The sequence below is a fragment of the Colletes gigas genome, unplaced genomic scaffold (assembly GCF_013123115.1).
Source record: "Colletes gigas isolate AHSC1104 unplaced genomic scaffold, ASM1312311v1 Colletes_gigas_Sc00027, whole genome shotgun sequence".
Taxonomy (NCBI): Eukaryota; Metazoa; Arthropoda; class Insecta; order Hymenoptera; family Colletidae; genus Colletes; species Colletes gigas.
In genome coordinates, this window is record NW_025106656.1 from 1,886,608 (window position 1) to 1,907,286 (window position 20,679).

Below are 20,679 nucleotides of genomic sequence, written 5' to 3' on the forward strand. Positions count from 1 at the left end.
AGTGGTCAGCAGAGGCCAACGGAGGCCAGCGGATGCCAGCAGTGGCAAGGAGTGGCAAGCAGAGACCAGCAAGGGCAAGCAGTGGCAAGTTGTAATCGTTATACGTTGTCGGAAGCATCAGGGGTAGTCAGCAGTGGTCAGCGGAGGCCAGCGGAGGTTGGTAGAAGTCAGTTGTAATTGTTATACGTCGTCAGAAATATAAGCGTAGGTCAGGAGAGGCCAACAGAGGCTGGGAGAGGCTGGCAGTAACCAGTAATAATCGTTATACGTTGTCGGAAGTATCAGGTGTGGTCAGCAGGGGCCAGCAGAGGCAGGCAGAAGCCCGCACATGTTGGCAGAGGTTAGCAGAGGCCAGCAGAAGCCAGCAGAGGCTGCGAGAGGCTGGCAGTAGCCAGCAGTAATGGTTATACGTTGCCAGATGTATCAGAAGTGATATCTGAAATGATAGACATATGTCCGCTCATATATAGGATTAATAAAAATGAATTTATCTTCTTTCAATAATTCAAATATGATCAGGGGGTCATAAAACGTGTATTTCCGTAAGAAAAATTTCACAAAATTTTGTTCATTATAGTATCTTGCTTATGTTCGTCTACATATATAGGTCGGAAAATAAAAAATACCTGGCCAGTCGAGACTTGGAATCCTATGCCGTCGACGTGAGGTCGAATTTCAGTTGTCCAAGAGCGAGAAGGCAAATGAGCCTTCCTCTCTCGACTCCCACGAGACGATCCGAAATTACTTCGGGCAGCTTCGGAGAATCGAGAAAGGGGGCATGTGTCAGTTTGCCTTTGTCGACTCTCCGAAACTCCACGAGCTCACGTACGCGTGATCTGGCATAGTGTGAGTAGTGCACCCGGTGCTCAATCTGGCATCACTGATTCTAACTACTAAAAAGTTATCCAAATCCCATAACTTTTAGCGCTACATTTTAAGCAACTTTCGCTTCCAATAATCGGTTATAACTATTTTATTGCAATGGGAATCTTTATGAAATCGCTCTTTGAATATTGTCAGGAATGTATACTTGATGATGTTAATGCATATGTATGTAAATTAACGTAGGAAACTTAATAATCAATTAAAGCAGATAGTAATACAGTCGTAAATATTGTAACTTCCAATATTTACTAATAACTGTTTAAATACACATGAAATGTTGAATATCTCCAAGAATCTACACCGTAGTATTAAACTCTGAAAGTTCTCGTTAAAAAAAAAGACAAAACGTAAACAGAGACTCTTTAGTTTTATGATTATTATTAACCACCCACCTGTAAAACCACAAAATCGCAATCGATCAAATTTTTCCAAACGCAGAGAAACGAAAGCTAAAAGATTTCTGTTGAATCGTTGTTCGCGTTACATTCTTCATGAACTATGTACACGTGCGAAGATAAAAAATGAAGTATTGATGAAGTTCAACAGCAATGGTGAATTGCTTCGACATTTTAATATATAGTATTCTAACTAAGCCAAATATACTCTAAAAATGCTGTGCTACGATGGAAAACTTAGTTTATGTTGTTTTACTCTGGCTGGCATAATCGCGGTCCTACCGGAAATATTTTTGAGGTTAGAATTCGAAATTCCCAGCACATATTTCAGTAATATCTGGCTAACACACTTTTTTCAATATGGGTTCTTAAATTTTCTACTACTCCTCGCTTTTCGTGGTATTTCTTATCAGGTAATTTACATACACTGGCAATTGGTAGTTAATCATGTTTACTATATTCATCATAATATACATAACGATAATATTTACATTTGTTCCAGGTTGCTGTGAGAGCAATTTTTTTAGGATATGTTTTTGGAATTGGCATTTTAGTATCGCTTGTTGCACCGCCTTCATGGCAAATGTTCGGTGTATACATTACTATACTTGCTACGTTCCATTTCTCCGAGTTCTTGAGCATAGCATGGGTAAATCCATTAACTCTCTCCATCGACAGTTTCATTTTGAATGACACTATAGCTTATGCAGTGGCAGCGGTCTCCAGTTGGATAGAGTTTGTTGTCGAGAGGCAATATTTTCCAACAATGAAAGAGTCTTCATCCCTATCATATTTCGGCTTAATATTGTGCATTTGTGGAGAGTTACTGAGAAAATTAGCAATGTTTACAGCAAAGCACAATTTTAATCACATTGTACAAAGAGAAAGGATGGACAACCACGAACTTGTTACCTATGGGGTCTATAGACTTTGTAGGCATCCCAGTTACGTAGGTTGGTTTTATTGGTCCATAGGAACACAGGTAATAATCTGTTATACCAAGGCACTTTGTGTTAAATAAGGGAAAAAATCAAGTAATTTTTACATTTCTGTTTGTAGCTGGTACTTCAAAATCCATTTTGCTTTTTGGCATATATGGTGGCATCCTGGAAATTCTTCCATGATCGCATTTTAATAGAAGAGATTACTCTACTTAATTTCTTTGGGGAAGATTATGTTGAGTACCAAAAAAATGTGGGTACTGGCCTGCCCTTCATTTCTGGCTATAAAGTCAATTTATAGCAACCAGTTTCCGTTTAAAAAAAAAAAAAATGCAATACTAAGCAATAGAAATCATGTTAATTTCTCAGGTATACGATACAGCAGTGCTTACAGTAACTGCATCCTTAATAATTAGGGAATAGCAACGAAACAAAGGCTTTTTAACAAAATTATATTTATTGTCTCATTTTTCTTCGAAGAATTATTTATATAACAATACGCTACACTTTCATGATAAGGTAGATACTTTCAGTTGATGATTATACATTTTTTTCCTTTTATACTTAAATGTATATACGAAACGTATTTATAAGAATGAATACATATGTTCCGCATTATCGCGTAATGCTGTAGCTAATGCTTGCATCGACATTCAGAAAGCATTCATTCGTTGTCGGATAATAAGGTGCCAAATTCAGAGTAATATAATTACAATTGCATCCTAGTAATTTTCTGTACACAATTATATTTATAATGCACCAATAAAGTTTTAATACGTTTAAAAATATTTTACACGTCATTCACAGTTAGCGTTGCCCCAACGTAATTTACAGAAACATTTCGTGGCCGGTTTCTTATATCTGTGAGTTAATTAAGGTTAAGTGACTTTAAGTGACAAAATAATAAAACGACAGAAGCTTTATTAACACGTGTTATCGGCTACGAAAACCGATCGATGTTCGATTATTATTGTTGTTTGCATCGGGCTTTTAGTCTTCCTTGTTTATTACACGAACCAGAAATGTTGCATCGTCCGTCATACTAATTTAAATAATATTCGTGATGATGTTTCTTTAGCGTGATGTGGCGTCACCTCCCATGCTCGTCACTAGAGGGGTCGCGCTCTCACAAGTGCTCAATCGACCCGGTTGCTATATATACATTCCTTGACCAACTTCCCAATATCCCAGTCGTCTAAGACAGGGCCTACTAGAAAGCTCCTTACTGATGAGTCCACTAGCAGGCCCCGGACGAACCGCCCCCTCCTTCCCCCTTTTCTGCCTCCTACGATTCTCTCGAGTTCCTAACCGCAGCGCCATAGTGAGAATATAACCTCGTCTACTTTGTAATTGACAACGATTCGTTTAGCAGACAAAGATGCATCGATGTAAAATAAATTTCTACATAATTGATTCGCAGCAGTATACATAATATATATAATTGTAATGTTATTTTAATTAATAAATGATAATGATCGGAAAAAATCCATTCAAGCATCCTATACACCCCACCCATTGCCTATTTTTATCATAAAACTATCGATAGTAAATTGTCTTGTTTAAGAAATAGCATACATAGAATGTAAGAAATGACAAGGGTTTTGCAAGACTAATTGTAATTATTTACATACGTTCGTCGCAATGTTTCCATATCTGATACAAATCACATTATAATTAGCAACGCATCTTACTAGCACCGACCTTAACTATACGAATATTTTGTAAGTAACTTTCTTTCAATATCACATAAATGGAATTTGAACTGTTCCAATAAAAAAAGTCTGTATGTTTAGTCAGTACCTTGTTGAAATCAAGTATTGTGTGTTGATTCACTTGTATGCGATAAACGCCGGGTCTTCGAAATATGAATTGCAGTCACGAGCAATCGCCTATTGCTGGTCCAGGCAAACGCTGAAAGAAAATGTTGCTTTCCAAACAGAACTCGAGTAGTTTACTGGCAATGATCGCGTTTTATTTAATGTTCTTTTGTCAAGTCAACATTTTCCAAGGTCTCTTTAATATCTATCGATGTGTATGAAAGATAGGTCGTCGATGAAATGGAGAATTCGTTATCGTAGTAAAGTTATTTGTTTCTTTACTACTTCAAAGACAAGTCGTTGGCTGTTTCGTACTTGGGAACAGATTAAAAATATCTATCGTGTGACTAAAAAATCAGACAATGTCAGCGAGAACTTATAAGTGATTCGATATATTATTCTATCACGTCGCAGTCATCAAAGTGTTTGGTTTCCGAATTGTAGCAGTTGAATCGAAAATCAAGGTAACGTTAAAAAAGAAGCAGATCAAAGGATCGGGCGAAGACGTCCGTGAACAGAATTTTCTACGTAAATTAAAGCGATATTCTTTCTCGCGTTCGGTGAAAACGAAGCTGTATAAAATGTAGTTAGTTCAATTATAAAACGTTGATATGAATACTTTGCTGGAGATACATTCTGTATGTCTATAAATATAAAACTGTTTATATGTATATTATTTGTCTTTTTAATTAAATTAGCGGTTTCAGAAAATTTCTATACCCTTTTGCCACCGTTCAAATATTCCTTTCAAATTAAGATACTAAATAGCCTCCTACTGAAACGTTCCAAGATCCCCTCGCGTCGGAAGTCTGTCGTCCAGGTCGCTGTAAAATAAAAGAAGCAAACGAATGTTACACAAAACCATGAAACTGAAACCCATTTTAATTTAAAGAACCGCGCGGTATAAGTTTGCAAAAGTAAAGTCTAAAGGTCCTTTGAACTTATACCGCCGTGCCCATGACATCCACGTTCACTTTTAACTTTAGAAACGTACCGTAACAATTTACCTTGCTCCAGACGTTAACGAAGCATTAAATAATTTACAAATTTAGTAATTACAAGAACCGTTCGTCGACGCACGGAAAACACGCGTCTCTTTGTTTTAGGCTGTTGGGTACGCTGTGCACGAAGAGACGCGTACTCCCTGGATGCTATTCGATACACAACACTTAACTTAATACAAAATTTATAGCATTTATGGTGTCTATGCATAATACTGTAAAAAACAAGCTCTGCTCCCGCACGTCCATGGCGAAGGCGAGCAGATTTTGTAGTAGGATCAACAACGAGTAATGTTTGATATTATAAGCAGCCAGATTGGCCGCTGGCTTCGGGTGGATAATGTTTACAGGGGGCGGGGGGACAAACGCGTCGAAGATGTCCGTGTCTGCGTCGGTAAATACCAAGGAAGACGGAATCCATCTTGCTCTGAGTAGCGTGAAACATTTACGAACGTTATTTTAATGCGCGAAAAATCTCGCGTTGCAACAATCATAAGTTTTCCTATAACACGGTAGGGAACGGAGGACATTTATTGTTTACCTTGTGCACGGTGAAACGTTTTTCCCTCGTATGGCTTTTTCACCGATGTCGATGGCACCGGAGTCTTGCACTTCCATGGTGTAAATGCAACCGGAGAACCCTTCGTGATATTTCCCGTAGGTCATCGCATAATCGGGCACTCCTCCCAAGAAAACGTTGCCCCTGGTGTTCAAATCGTGCTCGGTACCGTAGCTGGCGCCATTTTCCATGTGTTCGCCATTCAGTTCGATGCTACCGTCGCTACCACGGCGTTTCAGAATTATTCTGTGCCGTTCTCCGTCGTCCACCTTCTGAGCAGTAACGCGAATCTTGACCGGTCCGGTGCCCAAATTGTACTGATATTCCACGTATCTGAGAAAAGTACGCGCGATTGGTAGAAACGTATGGGAATACTTGAAATTTTAATTAGTATTCGTGACAAAAGTTTTTAATGGATCAGCAGATACGGGGTGAACGACCAAAAATTTTAACGGGAGATTCCAGAATCCAAAATAAATCGAAAATCAAGAATACCAATTTGTTGAACGAGGCTTCGTTAAAAAGTTATTAACGTTTAAAGTTACGCCTGTAGAACGGCAATTTGCGAACAGCTGCTAGTGGTTCTCACTCACAAATCTGCATCGATGCATCACTAAGTAGAATTTCTCATGCTGAGTAAGAACCACTATCACGCGGACGAAGCTTTTTCAATGCTTTGTCTCTCCCCCTCCAGTGTTTTGTATTGCTCGATATTTTTTGATACAAAAATATATAATGCACGAATGTCGACCTCTGTATCGCTCTATCTTAGGAATGGTTTATCAAGAAATCAAGAAAACTGGTATAGTAGTGTTCGGATTATCCGAATAACGATAATAGAAGGTGGACTTTTTCGGCGAAAATAAAAACCTTCAAATCATTCTAAAAAAATTATTTTTAGTTGCAGGGGTCAATTACAATCATTTTTGGTGAATAGACATACCCCTGAAATCCTATGCTGTTTCGAGAAAAAAATTCCTAACCGAAAATATAAGGCCTGACCATACATTGATATGTTTCACTGAATTTTCATGCCTATGTTTAAAACGTCATAACTTCTGAATGGATTTAAGGATTTTAATGTTTCAAACGGCAAACGATGCGTATTTTGGTGAAGAATAAGTAGAAATTCTAAAAATATTCGGAAAGTTGTTCCTTAACACCGTAAAGTGAAAAATCTCCCATAAATGTAGTCTAAATTTCAAATGGCCATAACATCTACAATAGTGAACATATCTCATTGAAATTTAGTTGTGAAGTAGAGCTCATGGATACCTACCAAAAAGTATTAGACAACAATTTCGTACAGCGTCAAACAAATTTATTAAAAATCAAAAACGTATTTTTAAGAAAAATCGACAGGAGGTAGGTACCTCAATTTTTCGGCGAAAAAAAAAATTTCAAATCATTCTGGAAAAATTATTTTCAGTTGCAGGGGTCAATTACAATCATTTTTGGTCATTACGCATACCACCGAAATCCTACGCACTTTCGAGACAAAAATTCATAACCGAAAATATAATGTCTGACAATACATTGACATGTTTCACTGAAATTTCATGCGTATGTTTGAAACGCCATAACTCCGGAACGGATTGGAGAATTTTAATGTTTCAAAAAGCAAACAACGCGTATTTTGACAAAGAATAAATAGAAATTCGAAGAATATTCGGAAAGTTGTTCCTCGACACCGTAAAGTGAGAAAACTCCCATAAAAGTGGTCCACTTTTCAAACGGTCATATCTCCTAAAATAGTGAGTATATTTCAATGAAACATTTTTCTAAAGTAGAGCATATGGGGACCTACAAAAAAGTATTAGACAACTTTTTTGTAGAGCATCAAACAAAATTGCTAAAAATCATAAACAATTTTTTAAGAAAAATCGACAAGAGGTAGGTGCCTAAATTTTTCGACGAAAACAAAATATTTCAAATTATTCTAAAAAAATTATTTTTAGTTGCAGGGGCTAATTATAATCATTTTTGGTGAATAGACATACCCCCGAATTCCTACGCACTTTCGAAAAAAAAATTGTGCACCGCAAATATAATGTGTGGCCAGCGATCTGTGATTATATTCCTCGTTTTTATTACTTCATATGTAAATGTAGTCCAATTATCCGGCATATAAAATCAAGTCACGAATAGTAACATTCAGAAATATGCATAATTTAGCAATTGTCGGTTATAGTTACCCATCAACGACTCCAAGGGCCATGTAATGATCGGGATTCAGATCATTTGGCGATTGTCCGTGCCACATGATCAGTCCTCTAGTTTTGTTAGTGGAGATCTCAAAGCCTATGAGCTCACGTTCCTCGTTATGATTAATTACAGATCTGTCCAATTCCAACCAACCGTCTCCCGTGAACGCGACATCGTATGTTATCTCTGCCGCTGCAAATCAACAAGAACGTTAAAACGAAGTTGGTATACGCAATTTCGATCATTAATAGCGTCGTTTTCTAATAGAGACGTTTCTAATAGCTACATTTTTCACAGTTCTGTCCATTGTAACCGAGTCGGCAGTCGCACTTGTAGGATCCATGGAGATCCGTGCATGACCCCTCGTTTTTGCAGGGAAGGAGGAGTTCGCATTGTTTTAGGATATTTTCGCAATTTCTGCCCACGTATCCGTATTCACAGGTACAGGAGTAGTCGTATGAGTCTGTGCTCTGACACATGCCATGGACACATGGATTCGATGTGCAGGGATTGTAGGGCGTTGTTGTGGACGGCTGTGTAGTGACCAAAGTAGCCAGTTTCGTTTGATTTGGGTGTAAAACATTGCAGTCGTCAATGTTGGCGGAATCTATCGCCGATTTTAGGATGTCGACGGACATTGAAGAGACTCCAAGCTAAAAGTATAATGGGGGGTACGTTAACAAGAAAACTCGTGCATCATCAGTACAGTAGTCGCCTCACTTGAAGTCTCAAGAGAAGTCAGACTGCCCATCTATCCATCTTGCTCCCTTGCTCTCGGGCAGTCCACATGTGTGTATAACTGCTGCGACGAATAACGAGCAAGAGATCAATGTATACGTGGGAATACGTGTATACGCGGGACTTCAAGTGAGGCGACTACTATGCTATAACGTAGCATAAGATTACAAAATAGACCATAAAAGCTTGCAGAGAACTCACATCACTGATGCAACCACGGAAAGCACGATCGACGCCAGCATGTTTATTCACTGTGATTCTTCTGCGATCAACACCGCCGATGTATAGTGGTGTGTAAAGTGTCATGGTGCGTGCAGTACCTGGAGACTTGCCTCCGACGGTGGGTTCTCCGTTTACGGTCAGATTCCCTTCTTTAAAGTCTCTGTTTATCGACACGTGTGTCCACACGCCAGGTTGAAGAACGTGAGACGACCTAATGATCGCCAGGCCGGAACCAATGTCGTAACGGAACTCGACGTGTCTGTTCTTGACGACAAGCGCCACGAAATCCCCGAGTCCTTCGTCGCTTTGGGAACAGTACATCAGGATGCCGTCCTTATTGTCCAGAGGGTTGAAGTTTAGCGCCACTTTCAACCTACGAGGAAATTGCTAAATTGAAGCAATAATTTTACTTCAACGCGCAACGAAGGATGAAAGGAAAAATCCATTTCTTGTTAGCAGGAGCAAGAAAATATTGGTTATAGAGATAATGCGTATAGGTATATTATTTATATCTTGGGACTCACCTTTTTTTTAATTTTGCTTTCAACTATTTTGTAAGTAAAAAACAACGTTCAGGTGAACAGCCATAAAAATAAATGTTCGACATAGCAACGGTTCCTGTTAAAACAATTTTTATTTGCATTTGAAGATATATTTATACTTATAACATCGCTTGAAGCCTGTCAAATACATTAAAGGTCTTTCTGGACCTGGAACACACTGTTGGCACGTACACACAGGTTCTTACAGGTAAGTACAAACATTTTACACGTGCCCTGGTCTGTGTATGTGTTTAGTAGTGAGCTAATTAATGCCTTAGTTTTAATAATAATTAAAATGACTAACATAATGCGTTAAATGTATTATTTAAAAAGCTGTACAAAAAAAAAAGACCCTGCGGTCTTGGAAGCATAAAATAAACAGTTTCCTCTCATGAAAGATAGCTCTATTAAAAGCAATCCCAAATTCTTCCGCGAGCTCGACAATTCTAGAAGAAGAGCGTCTATCAAGATATTGACACTTTATGGGATTGAAATATAATAAGTATATCGACTGGATAATCTAATGTTACAGCACCATGAGGTTCATTCCGAGGAATTACTCACTATACAGGCTCGTTGCAAATGCCTAACATCCACATAATCTACGACACGTACGAGGCGGAAACAAAAAGATCTTTTAATGTAAATAAAATTCTCATAAAAAATATATATATATATAATATATAATATATGCATATAATGCTGACTGACAACTATAAATAGGCAGTTACACAAAAAATTGATTTGTTTCTACAATTATTACATTCATCAAGTATCAGAATGACTTCTTTTTCTATATGTGCATTGATTTGGTGAAGGGACTAATGTTTCGTGTGGTGCAGATTATTGTGGTGATGTGGCCTTGATCGTGGCTTTCTAACTTGTGCGTTGCGCGATCGTAATCGACTATGTGTAGTGCTCATTCTCGCCCTGAAAACAATTATCTCTATTAGGACCGGGATACCATTCCACCGGGTCTACACGGGTTAGTGCCCGAACTCGAGATCAAACGTTAAAACTTGAGGATCTTTTAAGGAGACTTTGTGTTAATTGTGTCATCCACCGAACGCTACTACAACACACTCAGAATGTTATTTAATAGGGAACTGTAACGTGAAATTTTTTAATCGTCTATCGGTAAAATAATATATAATAAGGCACGAAAATTTTAAACTAAACAAATCTATTAATACTTTTTGCCGATAAACTACTGAATTGTATGGTAATCATGCACGTGCATCGTTCCAAATGCTCACCGTCGAAGGGCTTTCGGGGTATCATGAGCGATGAAAGACTTATCGTCGTGGAAAGCTGGCTCGTAGATTTTCATCGAGTTCTCGCATCGAGGGCCCGTTTTTCCGTACGGGCAGTAACACTCGAAGCCCGTTTCTTTGTCTACGCAATTGCCTTCTCCGCAAGCGCCTACCGTAAATCAATTCATCAGTAACGCACGATCTCTTTCATACTTCTAGATCAGAGTATCCTCTTAATCGACTGCACTTGTTACCTGGAAAGCAGGACTGGCCGAGGTAGTCGCAGTATTTCCCGCTATAGCCAGCTCGACATAGACACGTGTATCCAGTTTTGGTAGCAGCTTCTTGGCAGACTCCGCCGTTGTTGCATGGATTCTCAGCGCACGTTTCGCAGTTCGTGATCCCGATGCTGTTTGCCTGGTTGCCGTTCAAGTCTATCTCCTTGTTCCCGATAACTAATCTACTGATACAGCCGACAAAACCAGTGGTGATCTCCGCGTGTTTGTTGATTATATTGTAATTAGGAACGCCGCCCACGAACAGCAACTTCTTCAAATCCAATCCCTGCCTTCTGCCAGAGGCTACGCCTTTGTATGGACCGTCTCCGTCGACCAGCATCGTTCCTTCCTTTCTATTGCGTTGGAGTTTGATCGTGTGCCATTCGCTCAGGGACACGGGCTCGTCCGCGTGAATGACGGTTGGTCCAGAGCCAAGATCGAAACTGTAATAAAGGCATATTAATGCGTGGACAGGACTGTCTCTGGTTAGGAATGGAAACATTTCGATGGCAAAACGTTTACCTAAATTGCGGATATCCTCGCACCAGTGACAGCATGATGAAGTCACCGTCTCCGCTGTTCGACTCGTCGTTGTACAAAATAATACCGTCGTAGCTTTCAGGCTTAAAGGACACTTCGATGTTGAACTTCAAGTAGGAATCTGGCAATGGTGGCAGGGCAATAAAACTCTCCGGCGCCTGGCTGAAGTACGGAACCACCCCTGTCACGACCAGCACAGTCGGTATTTCGATGCTTTCGAGATCGTTGTTCACGGTGCAGATGTACGTTCCTGCATCTTCGGCCTTTACGTTAGTCAGATTCAATTTGCTCTGAAAGAATAACGACGAGGGTTGAAGCAACGCAAAGTTTCCGGAAGACAGTGAAATCTTCGGATATTGTTAAAAATCGAAATTTTTTTTATCTCTTCTCAATGTTTGGAATTTTAAGAATGACCTAAAATATTAAAATTCGAGAAAATGATAAAGTTATGTGTTTTTAGATTTTTTCTTCAAAGTTCCACCATTTTATAATAAATAATTATTTTCAAAAATCTGTCTTATAGTTTAAGAAAATTGCATAATTTCTTTATTCACAACTAACAAATTTTTGGATATTATGGCTATAATAATTAATATTTTTACAAGAAGTAGCTCAAGAAATGTACTTTCGAAAACATTGAGCGTTTATCAGAAAAAGTTTCATAGATATGCCCAAAAAATTCTTGAAAATTGCCTTTATTTTCAACCGTCACTCATCTTAGAAATTTTACCTCAAAAGTGTCGTGTGGTAGAACACCACCAAGTTTGCTCCATTGGAATTTAAGCGGCGGATCGAGATTAGGGCGACAGTTCATCTCGACGCTGGATCCGTAAGGCGCGTATTTGGTTTCAATTGCTGGTTCGTCGTTGTGTCCACCTAAGGAAGCAGCGCGAACAATTAAGAATTTCATCTTTCCGCAAGCTAGTTTTTATATGTACTCACATCGAGCGCAGTTTTGTAAGCGTAAATAAAACGAACATCGAATTAGTTAGTATTGGTTCCCCAGTTAGATGGTGGATACAAGACAAATCGAAATGGAAAATTTTACCGTGGACGACGAGATTGAAGTCCTGTTTGAAAATGCCTTCCGGCGTCTCTGCTGTGCACGTGTAGTATCCGCTGTTGTCGACGGTGACGTCGGTCAGTCTTAAACTGTTATCGTGCCGTTGTGAATTCGCTGGCAAACTGGGATGATTTGCTCTGGACCAGTGGTAACGAGGAGTGTGGGTGCCGGAATAGTCGCAACGGATAGTGATGGTATCTCCGATGTTGACCGGATCTTGAGACACTTCGACGCTGATCCTGGGTACGTTGGTAGCTAAAACGAAGACGCTTACGTCGGCGAAGGTGCAAGAATTAGCTTAGAAACGAACAGGTGAAAACCTAACTCCATTGTACTGCGTTCTACGAGATTAGTTTCTAGATTTGTCTCATAACTATTGGCCAAAAGTTTGCTGGGCAGACCAACACTGATGACGTTAAGTGAATGGTTGAACAAAGAGATGATGTGCAGACACTGATACAGGAAGTATATACGTGTAAGCTGCTTGGAGCGACGCAACACAGAGTATGCTACTTCTATCGTATTAGCAACAATTATTGAGCGATCGTTGTGCACGAAGAATTTTAGTCGGAACAAGGTGGACGTGTAAGCGGAAAACTTGAACAAAAATGACGCTGATTAACAGGGAGAAACGTTAATCCCAAAAGACGTCACAGGAGCACATAATATCTGAAAACAAACCACGTCGTTGCTGAAGATAATGGCTTTTCAGGACGTCGTAGTAGTAGTCACCGCTATCGTTGTAGTACTGAATATCGTAGCAAGAGTAATCCAAGAGTATGCATCCTCGATCGCCGCATATGCACTTTTTTTGCCCGCATTGCGTTTGGTTCGCTCGCATGCAATCCGGGGGCAAATTAACTACTAAATAATAACGCGACCACTATAAGTACACGTTCATTTTTAAGAGCTCGACTGATCGATGATGATCGCACGTACGAGTATTGTTAGCAGTGAGTTATGTTGGTGAAGTTACTGGATCGAGAACCGCGAAGGTGTTTTTAGTGTCGAACCGCGCGAAACATGACCAGTTACTGAATCGAAAACCGTAAAGATGGTTCGAAGTCAAATGATGTTGTGCAAACTCCTAATCGTGGTAAGTTTGATTCTCGATGGATTCCTACGTTTTGGCTTCAGCGTTGAAATTTTTTTCTTTTTACTTTTATCGTTTAATCTGATTTGGGGGGCTGCGAATGTAAAATGCATAAACGTGTACAGCGAAAGAAACGTTTCAAACTGCGATAAGGTGAATTCGAACTGAAAGAACAATGAAGAACAAGGCATCGAACCGTGGAAGCGTGCTTGTCGAACTTACGGGAGACATTCAGATTTATATAATCGCTGGACACTCCGTGAGGAGTTTGGATCTGGCAAATGTATCTTCCGCTGTCCTCGGGCCTGGCGTGTGGCAGCTCCAGGTAATCCTTTCCTTTCCTGACGTTCGAAGGCAATGGTTGCCCCTCCCTGGACCAGTGTATCTCCGCCTGTACTCGCGCGATGCATCGCAAATGTACAGGGTTACCAACATAAGCGACCACGTCCTTCTGAGCTGCTTGAACGCGCGTGCCCTCGTAGGAGTTTTCTAAAAGAAGGATACTCATCCCGTGAAGTTACTACAAAACTGAACTGAGAGTTCCTACACAAGTTGGATCACTCATAAAGTACATTGCATATCATCGATACCTTATAAATTCACATTTGGATTGCATCCTAAACCTACCTAAACCTACCACGACCGGTCAAATGACCGTTTTTTAAATTTCGTTTAGAGTTTCTAACATAGAATGCTATTTTAGCGCTTCTTAACTTCACGATCTTTCTTGTAGTATACGTACAATGAATTTTTCAATATTCCCTGCTATTCTTCTCGTTTGTCTTCTGATTTATATTTTGGTTAGTTTCCGATATAAATAGGAAATATATAGCAAAACTGAAGAGAATCTTCAGTTTCCACTGTCTCAGACAGTATAACAACTTTACACACACGCAGTTCCAACACTACTAGTGTTTTATTAATAATTGAGCTACTGTTAGAAACGGTAAAGCTTCCCCTTTGAAGATTGTTGAAGAAGTTATGCGACATAAAAGAGAAAGATATCTTACGAATAAACTTCAAAACACAACTTTCTCTATAATGTAAAAATTAGAAGTGCGTTGCTTTGTAAAAGAGAAAAAGAAAGACTAGTCATTTGACCAGTTATGGTAGGTTTACTGTTAATACTATGGACATGAAGCCCCCAAAGTTAGAACAAGGCTCAAACTTGCACGCACCGTTCACTAGAACCTCAGCCACAGCGTCGGCGGTTCCTGCAGCGTTCATCGCCTTGCAGACGTATTTCCCAGCGTCGTCGTAAGTGATTCCATGGAACTGTAATACGCTACTATTATGGGGAACACCATGTGGAAGACTACGTCCTATGGCTGCCCACTCGATGGTCATCGGTTCGTCTCCAGTTGCGCTGCAAACGATCGAGGGATTTTCACCGAGACCAACCGTCTGTCGAGGCGGATTCAACACGATTCTGGGCGGCGCTGAAAGGTGTAAATTATTCGCGTGAAGAATATTTAGTCAGGGGCGTCTAATACATAAGCGATCAAAACATTTTCTTTACATTGCACTATGAGAAGAGACTTTGCTTTGAACAGGATATTTCCAGTTTGATCCATGCCCAGACAAATGTACTCCCCAGCGGCGCTCTTATCCACGCCAGGAATGATGAGTAGACCATTGTGAACCGTGTGACCATGTGGCATGCGACGATGGTCGCTCCTCCTCCAATCCACGCGAATATCGTTACCATTCGACGCGTACACTCGACAGCGCATCTCCACTCTGCCACCAATGGGTATCTTGGATTCATCCACCGGGATCAAGGCTTCTCCGTTAGGATCACGCTGTGACAGCGATTCAAAACGTTTAACGTTATCTTATCGACTTTTAACTTAATTTCTTGATGTTAAGTTTCACCATCAGGAGGCTACTCACTGACCATCAAGTCTTATATATTAAAATCAACACATTTTTGCATTCACGAGGTATTCATAAAACAAATCTATTCTTTTTCGTGGCCATTCCTTGTACGAATAAATTTAAATAAAATTAAGTAGTATACGTTTGACAAATTACTTGGAATAAAATCGTACGTCAAGGGGTTAACTAAGCTTCTGTTGTTATTGCATTATGGATAACTGTACATACGCGATTATCGGGATCGGGATAGCGGTCCGGATGCTCAGGGGGTCTGTGGCATGGCACGTCTCCTCTGCAGGGCGGGTAAACCTCGTTATCGTCGTCTATGCGAATATGAACCCGTTCTTCGACCATTCCTGCAGTGTTCATCGCGTGGCAAGTGTACGAGCCTTCGTCGTCGTCGGAGATAGAGGCTATTTCGTAAACGGCGCTGAGAGGAGTATCCTTGGCCATTTTAAACTCCGGGCTACCATTGAGACGATAATAACGATCGTTGGTTAAAAAGATTTTGGGAAAACCGTTTGTTGCATCGGTGAATTGTATTGGCTTGGCAACTATGTATTTGTTTCACTAATAGGTGGCTTTAATTGAATTTTTACGTATTTGTATGTATTCGAAACGTCAAATCCATATTGTTGTCTGATAATTAGTACTTTGATTGTCATTCAGAAAAAACATTGTATCGATCGATTGTGCAGTTTTTCTTTCGTTGTATTACTTTAGCAAAGGAAATGCAATTCAAGAAAAGCGACCAGAATTGGTAAATCGTAAAGGTATTGTGTTCCACTATGACAATACAAGGCTACACACATCTTTGGTCAATCGACAAAAATTATTGGAGCTTGTTTAGGATGTGTTGTCACATCAGACCAGATTATCATTTGTTTCGTTCTTTGCAAAACTTCTTCAATAATAAACATTTCAATAATGACGATATCAAATCACACTTGGTTCAGTTTTTTGCCGATAAAAACCAGAACTTTTCGTGGAATTATGATATTGCCTGAAAGATGTCAATAGGTCATTGTTAAAAATTTACAATACGTTACAAAATAAAGTTGTTTCGTTCCACGTAAAAATTCACTTTTATCTTATTAAAAAAATTCGCAATTAGTTGTCAAACCAATATTTCACGATAGGATTACGCCAATTATCGAAACACGACTTACTAAGGCATCATTCCGTTCACGTGTCTAACCCATTCGACCTTGGGAGTAGGGGTGCCAGTCGCGCTGCAAACCAGTCGCACCATCTCGCCGCGTTTAACGTTCAGCATTCCAGACGAGGGCGAAATAGTGATCTCAGGCATGGACTGCACCTCTATGTAAGTTGCTGCCGACGTGGAGCCAACCGAATTCGCCGCGGAACAGACGTACGCTCCATTGTCGGCGTTCGTAATGTTCGTGAATCTAAGAACACCGCCGGAAAGCTGCTTAACGTTGGAAAGGAACGGTCTGCCATCCTGACGAGACCAGTGCAGCTGTGGTGTTGGTGTTCCAGCTATTGCTCGGCAATGCAAATCGGCCGATCCACCCAGAATTACCGTCTGCGGGTCTTTCGGATACAATTCCACCAGCGGAACCTCGCGAGCTACTCAAAGAATCAAACGGTCGTTCAATCTAGCCTTACTGTCTACGAGGGTCGTCTGAAAAGCTTTGAGCCTAACATAGAAACAAGTATTTCTCCCGTTAAATATAGCTTTATTTTTCAACGTAGTCTCCTCTTAAGTCGATACACTTTTCCCAGTGATGCTGTAACCCTTTTAACCCTTTCAAATAGGGTGTCTTACCCTGCAAAGTAGGTATTTACGTTTGCGATTACTTCCTTGTTCGATGGAAGTCTCTGTCCTCTAAGCGATATTTTAAGTTTAGGGAGGAGGAAAATGTCGCTGGGAGCCAGATCTGGTGAACTCGGTGGGTGGGAACCGCCAAAGTGGGAGCTGGTTTATCTTTACAAAAATACTGACATCGACTGACACAAATGACTCCCAAACAACAACTGAGCGTCAAAGATTGCTGAAATTTTCACAGGTACTTGTCAAAGCATATACCGCTGTACTACCAGGATGAGTTAGCCTTCGTGTCGAGGCTCGAAACTTTTCAGACGACCCTCGTAGATCGGAGAATTTTATGTTCACTCACGTTCAACTTCGATGATGCCGCTAGCCTCGTGGCTACCACTCGGTCCGGTTACGCGACAGATGTAGACACCACGATCGGAAATCTGGATGTTAGGAATCCTCAGAGTGTCGCCTATGTGTTCTGCGTTGGGGTTCAGCTGTTGCAGGTACTTGTTCCATGTAATTTGCGCTTCCGATTCTCCGTTCACGAAGCATCGTATTTCCGCTGTGGTACCTTGCGGAACGGTTTGCATATCGGGCATCACTTTTACGGAGGGCGCTGGTCTGCGAGGCATCACGATTATGTTGATGAAGCTGCTCGTTTCCGTTCCGTAGTAACTGGTGGCCGTGCACACGTAAATGCCTGAATCGTGCTGAGTTGGATGCATGATGGTGAGCACACCGTCGATCTGAGTGGACGTGGTGGGCATAGGCAAGTACCCGTTCCTGGTCCACGTGACGTTGGCAGACTGAGACGGGGTGCACGTTATCCTAATCACATCTCCGACCGAGCCGGTCCATTCTGGCGGAGTTATGACGGGCGCTATATCGGTTGGCGGTGACTTGTTGGGATTATCTGTCGATGAAACGTCGATTCGAAGAGTCTAGAGAGATTATATTTTACGAGGGACGATCTTCAATCCGGAATTACAGTTTTAAAACGCCGTATTTGACACCATTAATATCTATCATTGAACGAAACATTATCAAAAAGTAAGCGTCAGGCCTCGGGACCTCTTAAAAGTGGGTCTGAAAGGCCCAGTTATGTCTGAACGTCAGAAAATCAGTGTCGCGAAAAACACAAACTCGAAGTAAGTATAATTTAAATTAATCATTTGTGATGTGAAAGTTTGTGTGTGATGAAAAAAAGTTGTGTCTCTATGTAAGTATTTGAGCGTTAATTTCCGACTTGGGGATCGTTTTTGTTAGTCTAGTGATTTTATTAACCGTTGCGTACCTTTCACGTAAAGAACAACCGTCTTTTCATCTATGCCTACGTTATTCCTGGCGACGCACTTGTACTCGGCTTCGTCGTTCTTCGACACCGCTCGAAGCGTCCAGACTCCGTTATCGATGGTCACTTCCGGATTCATGGGACCGTGGACCCGAATCCAGTCAATTTGAGGCGACGGATACCCGCCTGCCTCGCAACGGAATTCTGCGAACTCCCCTTCAATTACTTGCAAAGATGTCGGCATAACGGTGGCTCTTGGCGCGGTTGGCTGTGCACCTTTGAAGAAACGTGGATCATTATTGTTAGTTTCACACCCAAAACGTAGGAAACGCGACTGTTTCTAGAACTAAATACGCGTGTCACATCTACCTGGGATCTCTAATAAGCTTTTCGGAAACGCTGCGTCCGTGAAAAATAACGCAATAATTTAATACACGGAGCACTCGAGGGGCTCATTAATTTATCAAATACGAGTTAGCTTACCTCCAACGGTAAGGGTGACATTTTTCAATGCAACGTGTACGCCATCGCTAACTTGGCAAACGTAGATACCACTGTCCGATACTATCACGTCTCGAATGATTAGTAAACCACGGTTGTCGTCCACGCTTCGTTCAGGGGGCAAGTAGCCACCTTCTTTCTCCCATCTAACGTGCACGGATCCCTGTCACAAAATGAGTTTAGCCGGTATACTTAGCGATATACTTCGTTTTCACTTACATTGTCCACAGCCCTTCCAGAACAGTGGTATCTAACTGTGCTTCCCGTTTCAACGATTTGGATCTCTGGCCCCTTGATGTACACTATAATCTTTGGTGGATGTACGTTGGGTGGCAGGGGGGTCGTCTCTACGGGATATCCTGCAAAAGCGCCACGATAATTTTAAAATACGATGCCTCGAGACACCAGACTTGGATCACACATAAACATAAAATGGAAACATGGAAGAGAAAAAGAATTTTATGAAAGAAGTCTTGTTCGATTCTTTTGACAAGGAGACATCGTGTTTGATGAACGAAAAGTCCTACACCAGCGTCGATATCACATAACCATTAAGCTTCTAAAACCCCACACGAATGATGGAAGCTCTATCATGCTCGTAATGAGAACCTTACCGAACAGATGTTGCTATGGGATTACAACAAACACCAGACGTGTCAGAGGGATGTCTGATGAGGACATTAAGTCGAGATATGTGAATGAAAATAACAACCACGACGCCCTCGTCTCCCAGGGACGGACAAAAATGAAGTATTCGTCTGATGTGGTCCGTCAAACCTGGTGTAACCGACGTCACAACTTTGATCAGGTCTTTGCCGTTTGGGTCCTGGATGTAGCACTCCACGTTGCAGGGATCTTCCTGCACGTAAACGTGCCAGGTACGCGAGGCTCCTGTTTTGCTCCTCACGATGGGGTTAGGCGTGGCACTGGATGCGGTTAAGGGCGAGTCACGAAACGGCGATAGTTTAAAATAGATATAGAATGGATCCGTGGACTCGTAACTGCACGTAAACAGTGTCCACGTATGTGGCTTTACTTCGCCCGTCATTGGCGTTAGACTTACCATCAGTTCACCTAACTCATACAACGTTCGAAACATTTTATTTGGATATTAATTATTGAAACCTGGGAACTAGAAAGTTTGCACGAGTGAATATACGTTACACCATCTTCGGATTATACGGGCACAACTTTATACATGCATTTAATATGTATTAAGGGGGTCTTCTACCGCCCAAAAATTCGATTTTTTTTGTGTATTTTCTTAGAGGATATAGGTTTAGAAATATATGTGCAAAAGCACTTCTGTTCAGATACGTTTTTCTCAAAACTGTATTTTTTGAATTAGCTTCCATGGTGGCGTGTACCTTCAAAATCATTATTCTTTCTATTTTTTTTTAGCTAAAATTAAAAATAAGACAAAAATCGATATTTCAACTTCAAAATGCTGCCATTTTTTTAATTATCATTATATTTCATTTTTTTGACTTAGACAAACAGGCTGGAATCATGGAAGCCATTAAACACTTTTACGAGGCTCTGTACTGCCACTAATTTTGACTGTTTCACGATGTAAAAAATTTGTGAATATTTCTTTATAAAAAAATACTAAAAAGAACATAAAAAAACGCGTTTTACAATAGAAGACCCCCTTAAGATAATCGTTTGAAGATTTATTTGCATTTACCAATTTG

The 20,679-nt window shown here is 40.6% G+C and overlaps 2 protein-coding genes across 2 annotated transcripts in view; one reads left to right on the forward strand and one right to left on the reverse strand.

The window, feature by feature from the left end:
* The first annotated feature begins 1,319 nt into the window (after window positions 1-1,319).
* LOC122401739 (protein-S-isoprenylcysteine O-methyltransferase) lies at window positions 1,320-3,530 on the forward strand. Its single transcript, XM_043404071.1, has 3 exons — window positions 1,320-1,693; window positions 1,783-2,262; window positions 2,340-3,530. Exons 1-3 carry the CDS (start codon window positions 1,496-1,498, stop codon window positions 2,520-2,522), a joined length of 861 nt encoding a protein of 286 aa, XP_043260006.1. The 5' UTR covers window positions 1,320-1,495; the 3' UTR covers window positions 2,523-3,530.
* Window positions 3,531-5,207: 1,677 nt separating this feature from the next.
* LOC122401736 (basement membrane-specific heparan sulfate proteoglycan core protein) overlaps window positions 5,208-20,679 on the reverse strand; it is a 159,131-nt gene continuing 143,659 nt past the window's right edge. Inside the window, exons 40-61 of the mRNA XM_043404069.1 lie at window positions 19,763-20,059; window positions 19,205-19,332; window positions 18,968-19,148; window positions 18,854-18,883; window positions 18,488-18,760; window positions 17,552-18,106; window positions 16,580-17,000; window positions 15,639-15,876; window positions 15,052-15,334; window positions 14,711-14,971; window positions 13,755-14,021; window positions 13,121-13,303; window positions 12,425-12,694; window positions 12,107-12,252; window positions 11,359-11,666; window positions 10,813-11,279; window positions 10,562-10,727; window positions 8,743-9,136; window positions 8,090-8,456; window positions 7,794-7,995; window positions 5,581-5,931; window positions 5,208-5,466 (exon numbers count right to left, since the gene is read on the reverse strand). Coding sequence (XP_043260004.1) covers window positions 5,208-5,466; window positions 5,581-5,931; window positions 7,794-7,995; window positions 8,090-8,456; window positions 8,743-9,136; window positions 10,562-10,727; window positions 10,813-11,279; window positions 11,359-11,666; window positions 12,107-12,252; window positions 12,425-12,694; window positions 13,121-13,303; window positions 13,755-14,021; window positions 14,711-14,971; window positions 15,052-15,334; window positions 15,639-15,876; window positions 16,580-17,000; window positions 17,552-18,106; window positions 18,488-18,760; window positions 18,854-18,883; window positions 18,968-19,148; window positions 19,205-19,332; window positions 19,763-20,059 — 6,047 coding nt within the window. The remainder of the gene's footprint in view (window positions 5,467-5,580; window positions 5,932-7,793; window positions 7,996-8,089; window positions 8,457-8,742; window positions 9,137-10,561; window positions 10,728-10,812; window positions 11,280-11,358; window positions 11,667-12,106; window positions 12,253-12,424; window positions 12,695-13,120; window positions 13,304-13,754; window positions 14,022-14,710; window positions 14,972-15,051; window positions 15,335-15,638; window positions 15,877-16,579; window positions 17,001-17,551; window positions 18,107-18,487; window positions 18,761-18,853; window positions 18,884-18,967; window positions 19,149-19,204; window positions 19,333-19,762; window positions 20,060-20,679) is intronic.